At 43.6% G+C, this 15,801-nt stretch overlaps 1 protein-coding gene across 2 annotated transcripts in view; it reads right to left on the bottom strand.

The window, feature by feature from the left end:
- The window catches only part of stac (SH3 and cysteine rich domain), a 154,445-nt gene that overhangs the window by 76,205 nt on the left and 62,439 nt on the right, over nt 1-15,801 (bottom strand). For both annotated transcript variants that reach the window (XM_067981301.1, XM_067981310.1), the window contains exons 3-7: nt 13,388-13,488; nt 7,698-7,779; nt 7,466-7,581; nt 5,474-5,558; nt 5,002-5,069 (exon numbers count right to left, since the gene is read on the bottom strand). In XM_067981301.1, the coding sequence (XP_067837402.1) occupies nt 5,002-5,069; nt 5,474-5,558; nt 7,466-7,581; nt 7,698-7,779; nt 13,388-13,488 (452 nt within the window). The remainder of the gene's footprint in view (nt 1-5,001; nt 5,070-5,473; nt 5,559-7,465; nt 7,582-7,697; nt 7,780-13,387; nt 13,489-15,801) is intronic.

Below are 15,801 nucleotides of genomic sequence, written 5' to 3'. Positions count from 1 at the left end.
GGGATTCACCCAAAAGACCTCATTAACCTTAAGCTGGAGAAACCTCTGCTACTTGAAGCAGAATTGATGCTTATACTTAGAATCATAGAAAGATTACAGCACAGAATGAGGCCATTTGGCCCATCGAGTCCGCACCAGCTCTATGCACGAGCAATCCAGCTAGTCCCACTCCCCTGCTCTATCCCCGTAACCCTGCACCTTTTTTCGTTTCAAGAAGTTATCCAGTTTGCTTTTGAAGGCCATGATTGAATCTGCCTCCACCACTCCCTTGGGCAGTGCATTCCAGATCCTAACCACTCGCTGTGTAAAAAAGTTTTTCCTCATGTCACTTTTGGTTCTTTTGCCAATCACCTTAAATCTATGCCCTCTGATTCTTGACCCTTCTGCCAATGGGAACAGTTTCTCTCTCTCTACTCTGTCTGGATCCTTCATTATTTTGAATACCTCTATCAAATCTCCTCTCAACCTTCTCTGTTCCAAGGAGAACAATCCCAGCTTTTCCAGTTTATCCACGTAATTTAAATCCCTCATCACTGGAATCATTCTAGTAAATCTCCTCTGCACCCTCTCTAAGGCCTTCACATCTTTCCTAAAATGCAGTGTCCAGAACTGGACACAATACTCCAGTTGTGGCCGAACTAGTGTTTTATAAAGGCTCATCATGACTTCCTTGCTTTTGTAATCTTTGCCTCTATTTATAAAGCCCAGGATCCCGTATGCTTTCTTAACTGCTTTCTCAATCTGCCCTGCCATCTTTAATGATTTGTGCACATATACCCCCAAATCTCTCTGTTCCTCGACCCCTTTAGAGTTATGCCCTCCAGTTTATACTGCTTCTCCTCATTTTTCCTACCGAAATGCATCACCTCGCATTTTTCTGCATTAAACTTCATCTGCCACGTGTCCACCGTGACTATATCCTCTTAAGTCATGAGTGCTATTTGCAATTTAAATAATGGAGCACCTCAAATTTCAACAGACGGAGAGGAAGTCAACGATGGATAACAGCCTTTATGGTGCTTGAGCAACACCCCCACCCTGACTATAAATCAGTGTCCCTGATAATATAGTGTTCATTACAATTTTTCATTACACAGCTTAAAATAGCTCTGACTTGATGAGCAATGCCATAGGAGATCTACTAATATATATCACACGCATATACATATATATTACTTACGTTAAGTCAAAGGACACACTGGAGTAGATTTACTGCCCGGGCGTAAAACACCACCTGGGCGGTGCGCAAGGCTGAAAATCAGGTGGAGAGGATCGCATGTCCATAACGGATCCTGTCCAATTTTCCCTCTTAGTAGAAGGAAAATCAGGCTGGCTCTGGTACTGGCATTCAATCCTCCCCGTGCGATTTTCCTCCACCCAGGCGATAATTCACTCCATGTAATGATTGTAGCGTCATACCCTGTAACACATAGTGTATCATTCATTCTGCTGGAAAAGTGCAGCTGTATGTTATCAGGTGTGTCCCTTTCAGGCTGCATGGTCTAATTACTGTGCCTTGCTGAGGTCAGTTAGAGGCTAATTGCTCTTAGTCTTTTTCTTTCTCGGTTATAATTTCTTTAAAGTGTGATCCCTAATGGATAACGTTATGAATTTACATCGCTGGTACAGAGCTTCGCTCGTTGGAGCGGATATCGGGAAACCAGGTTCGCACTCCCCATGGTTTTCTGCCTGTTAATTTTAAGGGGCAGAAAATCATTGGGGAGCAGCCATTAAATTCCTAATATGCCCTCCCAGTGGGTGAAGTTCCATCCCAGGAGTGCCAGTTCATAAAATTCATGAATTACAAATGCAAAAAAGGGCAGAGGAGATTATGGGGTGATTTGATAGAGGTGTTTAAAATTATGAAAGGATAGGACGGGATAGGTAGAAACAGCCTGTTTTCAATGATTGTGGTGTCTAGAACATTGGGACAAAGATATAAGATTAAATGCAAGAGGTTTGGGACAGAGAGCAGGAGAAACTTTTTCTACTCAGAGGGTTGTGGAATATATTATCGGGCTGAAGCTGAGACCATGTTCTACATTTTAAAATAGGTTGGATAGGTGATTGAAGGAAAGGCTGATAAAGGGATATGGGAAGAGGGCGGGCACTTGGGTTTAGGCACTGCTTGTGTGGAGGATAAACACCAACACGGACTGATTAGGCCGAACGGCCTGTTTCTGTGTTGTTACTTCTATATAACTTCATGTAAACCCCATTAAGATCAATTAGAAGTGATATTTCTGTTACTAGGGAACTTACTCTGTAGATTGGAAATGATTGGGCTTCTTATGTTTCACTATGACCATTTGTGACAGTGTGACACGTGAAGTGTGATGGTCACATCTCGAAACAATTATATGGAGAGATAATCCTTCATGTCATGCAGTGTGTTTCAATCTCTGAATTGCCTTGACCATGAGGGGAGGGGATAGGGCGAGAAAGTGGAGTTGAAGTAGAAGATCAGCCAGGATCTGATTGAATGGTGGAGCAGGCTCGAGTGGCCGTACTCCTGCTCCTATTTCTTATGTTCTTATGTAACAATGTGTTGCCAGACCAACTTTGTGAGGGTTGTTTCTGCCTTTGCCAAAGAGCCTGTCCTTTTTTCTGACCTTGTTCTGATTTCTGGCTCTGTAAAATCTGCTTTTCAGCATTAGGGTAAATTTTTGTCGGTGATGTCTCTACATTATCTTCAAGAGAATTCACAACCCTTATAAAGATTGTGAAGTGCCATCATTCCAAAGCATCATCATGGGCTCAATTTTGAAATGGTGGCGGGTTGGCAGCAGTGGGGGGGGGGGTGTGGGTGGGGGTGTGAAGGTGCACGTGGCAAACCTGAATAAAAATAAACTTACCGTTTCCGACGCGATTGCAATGTAATTGATGGTGATTCAAATTCTTTCCGGGTTTCGGGCCCGGGAGCCAGCCTGATTGACAGGCTGGCTGGCGACAGGGGCTGCAACGCCGAGATGGGGGAGAGAAAGAGAGAGAGAGAGAGAGAGAGGGAGAGAGACATCATCCAGCACTGGAACAGAGACTGGAGGGCGCTGAAGATCGGGGTGGGGGGGGAGAGGGGAAGATCGGGGGGGGGGGGGGGGAGGGAGTGGAAGATCGGGGGGAGAGAGTGGAAGCTCGGGGGGGGGGGGGGGGGAAGAGTGGATGATCGGGGGGGAGGGGGTGGGAAGAAGGGAAGATCGTGGGTTTCACCAGGCATGAATCAGAAGCCGTGGGAAAGCCGCCTAGGTAAGTTAAAAATTGTTCTAACTACCTAATGTGTCACAAGTGGTGGTAGAAGTTTGGAACTCTCTTCCGCAAGCGGCAATTGATACTAGCTCAATTGCTAAATTTAAATCTGAGATAGAAAGCTTTTTGGCAACCAAAGGTATTAAGGGATATGGGCCAAAGGCAGGTATATGGAGTTAGATCACAGATCAGCCATGATCTTATCAAATGGCAGAGCAGGCACGAGGTGCTGAATGGCCTACTCCTGTTCCTATGTTCCTATGTAAAGTGCCTTATGTACCTCAATGAGGTACATTTGATTCTTTAACTATTATCCCGCCAGCTTTAATTGCCGACGGGACTTCCGGATTCGGGACGCCCGCGCGCACACAGGTGCATCTGTGGGAAACTCGGAAGTCGGCTGGTTGGAGCCGGCTTCCGAACCCGCATTGCATTTTTGCAATTTTCACAGCCCCCCCGCCCCTGCAATTTAAGTTTAAAATTAAGCCCCATAAGTCTAAACAATTCACAACGCTTCTGAAAATACCAGGCTTGCAAAAACTGCAGCAATGACACATATATTTGCAAGAACACTACAAATCCTTTTAAATACTGAAATTTGGAATTTGAAAAGTTGTCACGTTATAGTTTCGATTATTCCTACAACTTCTTCGAAAGTATCAGATTCAGTAAAAATTGTGGCCCTGAATTTCCTTAGGGTTCCGCCCTATTTCTGCCATAACTGGTGGAATCAGGAATCTGGCAGAACCCACCGGAATAAAGGACGAGACCTGGTAATGCCAGTTCCCTGCCAACTCCAGGAGTCCCAGGTTGGCCTTGTAACGGCAAAGTCTCCTTTCACTCCCTACGAGACCAATGGCGCCAAGAGGATGGACCCAGGGACAGGGACTTCCTACGCCGGGAGTTCAGGCTTCCTTGGTTTGGAAGATACCTGGCTTATTACTGGAGCCTGGTACGCTGGGAGAGACGAGGTACACCAGGCTCCAGTTGAGTGCAGGTGAGTTCCACCGGGGGTGGGGGGGTTCCAGGATGGGGACCTGTGAAGACAAGGTTGGTCATTTAAGAAAAAAATTGGATCAGGCCCCTTAGGTAGAGAGGGAGCTGAATGTGGTCCCGGGGGGGCTGTCAGCGGACTTTCCGGCCACATGGGGCGCTGAAGATGTGCCTGTAAAGGCACAGATACCCTCCGACCTTATACAAATGCGGTGCCCTACTGCTGACCCTCAACACCAGTGGGGTCAGTGCTGGAGGGCACCAGCAGGCAAGATCCCTGCATAGCTGCTGGGAACGCAGCTTTCCGGGGCCTATAACTTTGTATTTCGAACAGGAGAATTTTAATTATTGACAAACCAAGGGGGAGGGTCAAGGGTCATAGTGCAAGAGATCATCAAGGTTGAAAATACAACAAGAGGCGAAGCAAATCAGAAAGTAGCGATGCTAAATTTGGGTTTTAAAAGCCTGATTGTAGGAGGAAGGATCGATTGCAGGAGGCAAGGAATTCCACAACTTTGAGGTCCTCGGAGAGCATGAATTAGAGGATGAAACAATGCGTCTTCATTTCAATGAAGGTAGAAGGAAGATATTGTAGAAGAGCTTAACAGAGATACAACAAAACTGTGCAACAATTACACATTTTTTTCTAAGGAATGTAAATGGGAGGGGGAGGGTGTAGGAGGAGTGAAATGGTTGGTGAATGGAGCTGTTGTCCCACAAATGGTTTCTAAGATGATCTTATCAGAATTGTCCTCATATTCTTACCAGAGAACTGGAAGGCTTCCTTTCCTCCCTGATGATATTTTCGAGCCCATTCTCTAGAGAGCCAAAAACTACAAAGGAAAGAAAAGCATGTGCTATTGCTGACAGCTAAAACTCACTCAGTTCTGGTTTCATTTTCCACACCAGGTTTAACATTGCACTTCACGTCTCATTAAATTGGAAAAGAATGGATTTTAATATTACTCATTGACAATTTTCAAAAAGCAAAATGTGAAACATGACAATACATAGAATGTGAAAACTGATAAATTACAAAGAATCGTGCTCACATACCACTGAGGTCTGGTTCAATTACTGACATTAATTAAATGCTGCTTAAAATTTATATCAAGAAGTCTGATAAAAGAACACAGGCATGCTATGAAGAGAAGAATGTACAGGCGCTAAGCCTTCAGGATCCTGAGTGCTTCTAACACACAGATAATTGAAATATAGATTTTAGTTTCATGCTTACCGCTGTCACTATATTTCCTGCTCAAACTCAACAGTCCGCCAGGAACATCGACGCCTTCCTCTGGGACTTCAGCCAGATCAGAAGCCTGAAATAAAACGAAGAGAACAGTAAGGGTGTGCAATCGCAAACGGAAATTAAAACCAGTCGCAAAGGTGAGGGTTCAATAACTTCAGTATAATGCTAGTTAAAAAAAATGTAAAAATACCACAGATGCTGGAAATTTGAAACAAAAACATAAAAAGATGGAAACGGACAGTGGGTCAGTCAGCATCCTGTGGAGAGGGTAGTCTGACAACATTTTGGCTATGTACCCTTCTTCAAAACTGAAAAATAAGAAACAGACAGGATCATCGATATGATCAGAAAAAGCGGGAAATATATATATATATATATAAAATAAACAGACACAGAGAGCAAAGACCGATGGAAGGATTTAATAGATCATCTCAGTTAATCAATAGGCATTTTCTTACATTTTCCTCAGACCTCACTTCCTCAGTTATTCATACACTCTTTGTTTTGCTAACGTCTTTTATTTCTTCACTGCTTCTATTACTTGACTGAGATGATCTATTGTATCCTTCCACTGATGTTTCAACTATGTCTGTTTGAACATTTGTGTTTTTATATACATTTCCTTATTTTTCTGAACGTATTAATAGGCCCATCTCTTATTTTTCAGCTTTGAAGGTTACGTACCCAAAACATTGACTGCCTGGGTTTACCATATCTATATTATTTAATACCTTATATACATCAGTGAAGTCCCCCACTCTTCCACTTAACTACCTTCTTTCTAGACAATAGTTTAAACTTCTCTAATCTTACTGCTCACTTCTTTGCCTTTACACCTGTTGCACCCTCTGCAATTCTATCTGCAGCATGGTGACCAAATATGTGGTAAATTTTACAATTTGGCACTCACAGCTCTGAGCTTTGGCGATGGGAGCGCATAGTGGGAATTTTGCCGTGGATAGAAAATTGTGTTGGCTACAAATCGGGCACACTGACCTCTGCGCCCAAATTCCTGGTATGGGCTCCCATTATAGGATCCTCTGCGCTTGGAGTGCTGAATCATTAAATTTACTTCAATTTTCCAGGTGTGCATTGACCTGTGAACTGTAGAGTTCCAGGATAACCTCCATGGTCATGTAAGGGAGGGGAGAGGACAATTCTGCGATTTGGTGCTGACAGCAGGGAGCAATATTTGTAGGAAGTACCTGCAAGTGCAACTCCCCGCTGGAAATGCCAGGTTGGGGAATCATTCCGTGCTCTATTGTTCTGGTTAGAGCTCTCCTTGCTTTCTTAACTGCTTCATCAGACTGTCCAGAGATTGAAAACAATGGGTCAATTCCAATTACCGAGTCCCTTTCTAATTCTCCCTCTGCCAATTCAGTCCCATTTAACCAATGTGGAATATTATACATTAATCATTGCTGAATTTCACTTCTCACTGTCTGCCTGATTGAACAGCCGTGTCCAAACCCATGTGCAAATATATTGCTGTATCCACTGCTTTCCTCATTTTACTGCTAATAGCAAATACGGGCAGCTGATATTTAGTTTAGACATCAATACTGTGTTGAAAAAAATTAAATAAAGAATGTAAAAACATTTTTTAAAATTGTAATTTAAGATCTTGGGGCCGGCTTTCTGAGTTCGAGCTCCCGACAGGAAATCTCAACCATTGGCCGCACATATCAGGAAATTTTAATGGATGGAATATCGTGAGTACGGTGCCCACAGTTTCCAGATATGCATGGCTGGTGGGCAAGGCGCCCTGCTGGCAGTGCGCATTTGGAAAATTGGCCCTCTCATGTAACTATATCAGCTCCACCACTAACAGCAAAAATAAAAATGGGAACAAGGTACAAATGTTCTTAGCTCGGGCTAGTGATCAGTGGGAGGGTTAAGCTTCTACTGGGGTCAGCCGGAGTTATTGAAGTCACAGTTTAACAATGAACTGAACGTGATTCCAAAAGGGTTATTTACGGAGTTGCGCTGAGGCGAATCGGATCCACTGCCAGACCCTGACTTCTTGGTTCTTTGAGCCAGGGAAGTCCCGAACCGGAGGGCTTCATACACTGGATCTACTTTACTGCCGCAAGCTTTATCAGAAAATAAACAGAAAGAGACAAGTGAGCAGGGGGAAACTGGCAGCAACGAGCTACACAAATAAACAAGACATGCTTCTGCCCTGAATACAAAGAAGCTCAGTACTTACCAATAGGCATCACCTCTTTGATGCACCCATATTGTTCATGGATTAATAATGGGGAGCTATAGTAACGCCGGAACCCCTTTGGCTATCAATAGAGAAAATGCATCCAAATAGTGATTAGTACAAGATGATAACAGAGGATCATACAGCACAGGAGGCCATTCGGCCCATCATTTCATTTGAGACACCTGAGGTTGTGAAAGGCGCTATATAAATGCAAGTCTTTCTTTCCTTCTTTCATGCCCTCAGGGCATCCCAAAGGGCTTCACAGCTAATGAAGTACTTTTGGAGACTAGTCACTATTGTTGTAGAGGTTAATGTGGCAGCTGATTTGTGCACAGCAAGATCCCACAAACAGCAATGCGATGAATGCCCAGTTAATCTGTGTTTGGTGGTGGTGTTGGCTGAGTAAAGCACATTGGTCAGGTCACTGCTCTTCTTTGAATAGTCCCATGGGACCTTGTTCCTATTAGTTCCCCTTTGGCAATACATTCATTTCTTAAATTGCAGTACACATCAGCAATTGTAAAAATGAATTCTTAGCAACAATAAAGTTAACTGCAAAGCTAAAAATTCTCTCTGAGAAACAGGTAAAGCTAACCTCTTCATTTGCAGTGTGTACATTGTTGCAATTCTTTGCTGCGCAGAAGGTGCCTGCTATTTATTTGTATTCTAGTTTCTCCTTTAAAAAAAAATTTTTTTTATTATTCGTTCATGGGATGTGGGTGTCGCTGGCGAGGCCGGCATTTATTGCCCATCCCTAATTGCCCTTGAGAAGGTGGTGGTGAGCCGCCTTCTTCAACCGCTGCAGTCCATGTGGTGAAGGTTCTCCCACAGTGCTGTTAGGAAGGGAGTTCCAGGATTTTGACCCAGCGACGATGAAGGAACGCCGATATATTTCCAAGTCGGGATGGTGTGTGACTTGGAGGGGAACGTGCAGGTGGTGTTGTTCCCAATGTCCTGGGGCTCTTGTCCTTCCAGGTGGTAGAGGTCATGGGTTTGGGAGGTGCTGTCGAAGAAGCCTTGGCGAGTTGCTGCAATGCATCCTGTGGATGGTACACACTGCAGCCACTGTGCGCCGGTGGTGAAGGGAGTGAATGTTTAGGGTGATGGATGGGGTGCCAATCAAGCGGGATGCTTTGTCCTGGATGGTGTCGAGCTTCTTGAGTGTCATTGGAGCTGCACTCGTCCAGGCAAGTGGAGAGTATTCCATCACACTCCTGACTTGTGCCTTGTAGATGGTGGAAAGGCTTTGGGGAGTCAGGAGGTGAGTCACTCGCCGCAGAATACCCAGTCTCTGACCTGCTCTTGTAGCCACAGTATTTATATTAAAAAAATATATATAGTAGATTCCTCCCATATTAGTAACCTATTTGCTAAAATGTCCCAGCCTTGATAACCAACAATTAAAAGAACTTCATGCCATGAAGTTTAACCAATAAATGAAAGGGGTGGAAACCAGGTGAGTGGGCATTTAAAATTGCCTATGGACTTACCCGCTGAGGTCCCGCTCTCTTCCTGCAGGTTCCAATTTTAACCTGCTCTTCTGATCAGGCGGGAAGGATGCCTGCCGACAACCAGTGGGGTCCTTCTTTAAATATGCAGATCAGGCTCCGATGTCATCAGGGCCGGACTGCTATTTTAATTAGAGGCCTGCGAATGGGAAGCTGGTGTGGATTTCCCGCCAGGTCAACCTAGCGGGAAGAGGAATCGGGGCCAGAAGTGGCCCAAAAGATAAGTGATTTTTCGTTTTGATTTACTTTCCTAGTGGGGCCAGAGGAGCAAGGGTGTCCCTCCAGGCTCCACAAAAAAAAGTTTAAATCTCCCCTACCCCTGGCTTGTCCCCTCCCTCGATCGCGAGGCACCTCCCGAACTCTCTCCCAGTACAAGTATGAATCAAAGATCATAATGCCTTTTGCCTCTTCTCAGGACTGTGCCCAGGCTGAAACTGGACATTCCACCAGGGCCACCCCCCCCCCCCCCAGTACCAATGTGAATCAACAATTGGGACAGATGCTCCTTGTATCTTCCACTCAACACCTTCAACATCTCCTCTTGGAATGTGCCAAGCCATAATACCACATTTGGAGGTGCCACCACCATATCACTTTCCAAGGTGATGGGGCTAATTTTCAGTTTAGGCACTCAACAGATGGTTATGGTAGTTTAGTGGTTATGTTACTAGACTAATAATTCAGAGAATATGAGTTCAAATCCCACCATAGTAGCTTGAAAATTTGAATTTAAAAAAATGGAAATGAAAAACTGGTATGGGTAAAAGTGTCTATAAACACTGTCGACACCAATGTAGTTAACTCTCAACTGCCCTCTGAAGTGGCCTAGCAAGCCACGCAATTGTATCAAACCGCTACAAAGAATAAATATACTGCAGTGGTTCAAGAAAAAGGCCCACTACCACTTTCTCAGGGCAATTAGGAATGGTCAAGAAATGCCAGCCTTGCCAGTGATGCCCAAAAATCAATTTTTAAAAAAACAGGAGGTCAGCGGGCAATGTGCCCGCTGCCTGCCCGTTGTAACTGCCATGAGACCTGACTCATTTGAGGCCCAGGCCTTGTCCTCAGTGCAGAATAAAGTGAGAACTGTGTTGTCAAAGATGTCACCTTTCGGATGAGATGTTAAACTGACATCCTGTTCGCCTATTTCCCTGGATATAAAGGAATCTGTGGTGTTTATTGAGAAGTAGGAAGTTCCCTTGGTGTCCTGTCCAATATTCATCCCTCAACCAACACCACCAAAAACAGATTAACTGGTCATTATTCTCATTGCAGTTTGTGGGACCTCGCTGTGTGCAAATTTGCTGCTGTGTTTGCCTGCATAACAACAGTGACTGCACTTCAAAAGTAATTTGTTGATTGTGAAGCAGTTTGCAACATCCTCTGAACGTGAAAGGTGCTATATAAATGCAAGTTCTTTCTTTTTTCTCCAGAACTGTTCAGAAATCACACTTAATATAAGCTTGTAGAGAGACTGTTTTATATAGGTTCTCAGCTAATAGGAATGAACAACTCAAGTGCATTAATAATGCAAATAGATTACTACCAAACAATAATTCCAATGCGTCAAAGGATATCAAAATAAATAGAGGGAAATATCCTATGGTATGCAAAGCCTCCAGTCAAGGCGGCATTTGTGTTACTGGGTTTCTTGCTTTAGAGATTGGTGTCAGATGGAATATTACAGTTTTCTGATTGCACACTCCAAGCCTGTCAGGAGTACATATCATATGCGTGCAGCTCATAATTTCCCGTATGTGCACAATCTCCTGATATGTACCAAGGGCTAAGTTCAGCCTCTAGCAGGGCGTGATTAGAAAATTTACCTTGTAGTGCTTTTAACCTCAGTAACAGTATAAACAAACAAAATGTTCCTGGGTTCATTCATCACTAAATTGCCTCGCCTACAATATTACTTTTTCATTTGTATGAAAACAGCAACACCAATTAGGCTGGTGAGACTATTTATTTTCTGCCACGTGCTCCCATCCAGTTTTTAGTCATTGTTTGAAGTTTGCGCTAGTCATGGAGAAGGATTTTCCCCTTTTTGAAGAATTAAACACCCCTTGTTGAAAACTGAGAGCATCAAGCAAGCCCATGTTTGGTGGTCTGCATGGAGGGCAAAAATCCTTCTAAAATAGCCTTCAGCTAGAGCCCTTAACAACCACCAGAGTGAAAAGATTTGCATTGCATGAGTCTGTGACATATTCAACCCTTGCTCCTAAAGGTGAAGGGACAGTGTTTCACCTACTTCAAAAATTAAATTTGGATTTAGTATTATAATTTAGCTCCAAAATCAATGCTGCTCAGCTATTACTGCCATGGGTCTTCAGTATAAAGCTATTTAATTGCATAATTAGCTGTGGAACAAGCTAACATTTAAAATTTTACAAATCTTAATTTCAAATTAGCTGAAAAAAAGAAAATATTTATAAATAAATCATTGCGCTCAAGTCATCTGCTTACCATGCAACAGTGTCTAGCTGTATTCGTACAGCAGTTGAAATATGCAACACAGAAACGACAGGCAAACACAATCTATTAACAACCCTTTTTAATTTAGGCTCCCGCATGCATTGTGGCCTGATGATGGCTGACTATCATCAAGCACTGAAACATTTATCAAGTCATCTCTAGGCTTTGTATTTCAAACCACTGTGATAGCAAACATTTTACAATAGTACAATGCGGTTATTTGGCATCGTCTTTCAATGACAGGTTTTATCGCTTGCCAGCTGCCTTTCACTTACAAAACACAACTTTTGCTATTTTGATTAAAAGTTAAAAGATCATCTTCTAAATGTCAATGCAATGAAACACTATACTGCGTACATAATGGTCATGCAATCCAATCTCGCCTCAGTGCTTTTAAATGAATGATGTGCCTTCAGTTACATTGTTTTAACATTCTTCACCCATTTCTCCCCCTGTTCCCTGAAGGTGTTGATTCCTTGTTGGAATGTGGTTCTAGGGTCACTGGTCATCCTCTGGTACTTTCTCCAATTGGCCACTGTTCACGTGTGATCCTTTCCGGTGAGAGTTGGCAGGCTTTTCAACTGCAGGAAGCATCACAAACGAGGCTGATCCTGTCCTCAGCTGAAGTCCACAGTAGGACTTGCTGGACAGCAAGCAGGGGCAAGAACCTTGGCCGGTTCTCCATTCCGTGACTTAGGAGTACTGAGGCCAACTGTGGTGCCTCTACTTCTGGTCCTGGCTGAGATCACCAATTTAGTACAGGCCAGGGCTAGAACCTGGGACCTTGCTAGGCTATATGGCTCATCAACTCACTCATTAACTCTTGCTTGATACTAATGTCATACCCAGGTTGCTTTTGAGATAAAGAATATAAAAACGGGTCCCACTGTGAAACCAATCACACAGTGTGCTACACCAAGCCTTCTGGTAAAGGTTTTCAGATTACATTTCTAAGTTTTTAAAGCTTGTTTTATCTGGTTAATCCAAATTATGAGCTGAGGGTGTCATTTAAATTAAATGAGTTTCCAAACAACAAAGTCAGTTTGCAGATAAATGCACATTTAGGACAGAACAGCTACATTAGTTCCTGTTGTCTTTATAGGTGCGCAGGTTAGAATCTACATTTAGATCTCCAGCTATGTAAATCGACCCCCAACTGCGGCTACTTTCAGGCTAAAACCAGCCTATAATGCCAGTTTTCACTTAACCTTTGAGCCAAAGAGCCAGACATGCCTTTCCATTTTCTTTCTGTCAATCACATTACATACTGTCAGGAGAAATTTACATGAATACTTCCCATGGGCCTGTCCCCCAGCAATCTAAAAAATCCCTCCCCCACCCTGACTGCTTTTCCCAGATTCTTTAAAACAAACTGCTGTCACAATACATTAACCTCTTTCAGGACAGTATTTGTTTTCCTGTGCCGGAGTAAAAAATACAATCGGCTTTGTGGAAAGAATTTTACGAATTAAGAAACACTCTACAGTTCTGTCACTTTGCTTTACCATTAGTTACCACTATTACCATTATTTACCATTAGTGAGTTGCATAAAATGACTTTTTTGTTAAGCTGTTACGTGATGGAAAATCTGTGCAAATTTTAAAAGCTGCAAAGCACAATCAGCCTTCAAGGGATTAACCTTCCGGCCTACAGTGTTGGGTCTATTGCTATGGTAACCATACTATATACACAGTGCTGCTTACCAGTTTGCCCATGCATCGCTGCTGTTCAACGCCGTCAATGCATTTGTGATGGATGCTCATCTTACAAGCCTTGCAGCGCAGCCCAAGTTTGGCATTGGTGCCTGTCAAATGCATATGCATCACTAGTCAAATCAATATTTTCCATTTATCTAGTTAGCAATTAAGTGATCTGAATGAACTGAGAGTGCTAACATTAACCTTAAACTAGACCACTGGAAATTAATAACAATTGAATCCTCTTAAAACCAGATCAGGTTTGAATTTTTTTGTTGGTAAGCGATTACTTTCTCTCTTTGTTTCACAGTCTCTTGGTTTCTGTTGACATTGCTTTTAACCTGTACAAGAATTGCATAGATTACAATACAGAATCAGGCCGTTCATCCCAACCAGTCACGTGTTGGTGTTTAGCCTCTATGTGAGCAGTGGTCTTAATTCCATGTGTTCACTCTGTTCCCATATCCCTTTATTCTCCTTTTCCTTCAACCACCTATCTAACCCATTCTTAAATGTTGACTTAGTCCCAGCTTTAATCGCTAATTCTGGTAGTGAATCTCACAGCCTCACAACTAGGGTTGCCAACTCTAGTTGGAGGCATTCCTGGAGGTTTGATCACGTGACAGTCTCCCCACATCATGACTGATCAAGTGACATTCGATCATGTGACATCCGACCACATGACTTCTACAAATGTTATTGCATTTACCTTATAAAGGTTGGGTCCCCTGTCGTTGAGTATTTTTGCTCGTGATTTTGCACCAGCAGCTGTTGTGCAACAAGTTCCAAGAACCAGGAAGCCACCCATGAGCAGGGGAAGAGGGGAAACCCGAGGGTGAGGAAGAGGGAAAAACAGAGGGTGAGGAAGAAGGGAAAACCGAGGGTGAGGAAGAGGGGAAAACCGAGGGTGAGGAAGAGGGGAAAACCGAGGGTGAGGAAGAGGGGAAAACAGAGGGTGAGGAAGAGGGGAAAACAGAGGGTGAGGAAGAGGGGAAAACAAAGGGTGAGGAAGAGGGGAAAACCGAGGGTGCGGAAGAGGGGAAACCGAGGGTGCGGAAGAGGGGAAACCGAGGGTGCGGAAGAGGGGAAACAGAGGGTGAGGAAGAGGGGAAACAGAGGGTGAGGAAGAGGGGCAACAGAGGGTGAGGAAGAGGGGAAACCGAAGAACCCTCCCCATTTCAAAGATCCCCCATTTCAGAAACCACCCTCATTTCCGAGACCCCCGACTGCCGAGACCCCACCGACTGCCGAGACCCCACCGACTGCCGAGACCCCACCGACTGCCGAGACTCTGCCGATTGCTGATTCTCCAGCCCCCTCCCAACCCTCTGCGGGTGACGTCACCAAGCTGGATGCTTCTTTAACAGTAGCTGGTGATGTCGTGGGGCGGGAGCGGGGTGTACTGCGGCGGGAAATTTAAAGAGCTGATCTCCCGGGCTGCTGGAGGCAACGCTTGGGGAGGGACCCCCGATTCCTGGAAATTCCCAGTTATTCCGGGAGGGTTGGGAACCCTATTCACAACCATATGCGTTCAAAAACGTTTCTCCTGCTCTCTGTCCTAAATCTCTTAGACTTAATCTCACATCTGTGTTCCCACTTTCTGGACCCTTCAATTACTGGAAACAGTCTATCCCTTCTCTTCATAATTTTAAGCACCTCTGTGTAAATGTGGCCTGGTCTGATTTGCCCTATCCCAGTTTATCCATAGAAACATTGGGCTCTGCTTGACATCTCCTGATCATGACATGACTGTGAGAACCACTGCCATGAACCGATTTCTTATCACATCTTGTCACAATTCATTGGAGCATAATAAGCTATGCCACATAGAGGGAAATGTATATTTTAAGTGTGGTGTGATCTTGCTGGCTTTTGAATCATTCACGCTCACTGGAGACCTTTAATCAAATGGAGCTCCATTTCTCAGCAATGTAAGGATTAATGTAATATTCACATGGAGTGATGAACTTCTGTCTTTGGATGTCACCAGTACTACATTTCATAAATATGGTGTGTTCTTAAAGTATGCTTTACAATCTCTAAATAATAGCACAGGTCCAAAAAAATTAAATTACAGATATTCCTACACCACTACTGTAATCAAGCATCAGAAGTCATCCTTCATTAGTCACTGTATAATTGGGGATTCTGGTTCCATATCAAGTCCTCAATATTTTTAAACATCTCATAACAATCATCAATGGTTATTTGCACACCATTTTATAAACTGCTTAACATATTTAGGTGCAATTCTTCTGTTTGTTATTTTAACATCATGTTAACAACAAGCATGGACAGATTAAGTGAGTGGGCAAAACGATGGCAGATGGAGTTCAATGTGAAGAAGTGTGAGGAGCTTTGGATCTGAGAAAGATAAATTTGAGTATTTTCTAAATGGTGAGAAACTAAGAACTGTGGAG

This window comes from Heptranchias perlo, chromosome 3, assembly GCF_035084215.1.
Source record: "Heptranchias perlo isolate sHepPer1 chromosome 3, sHepPer1.hap1, whole genome shotgun sequence".
Classification (NCBI taxonomy): domain Eukaryota; kingdom Metazoa; phylum Chordata; class Chondrichthyes; order Hexanchiformes; family Hexanchidae; genus Heptranchias; species Heptranchias perlo.
This window is presented reverse-complemented; position numbering and strand designations above follow the sequence as displayed.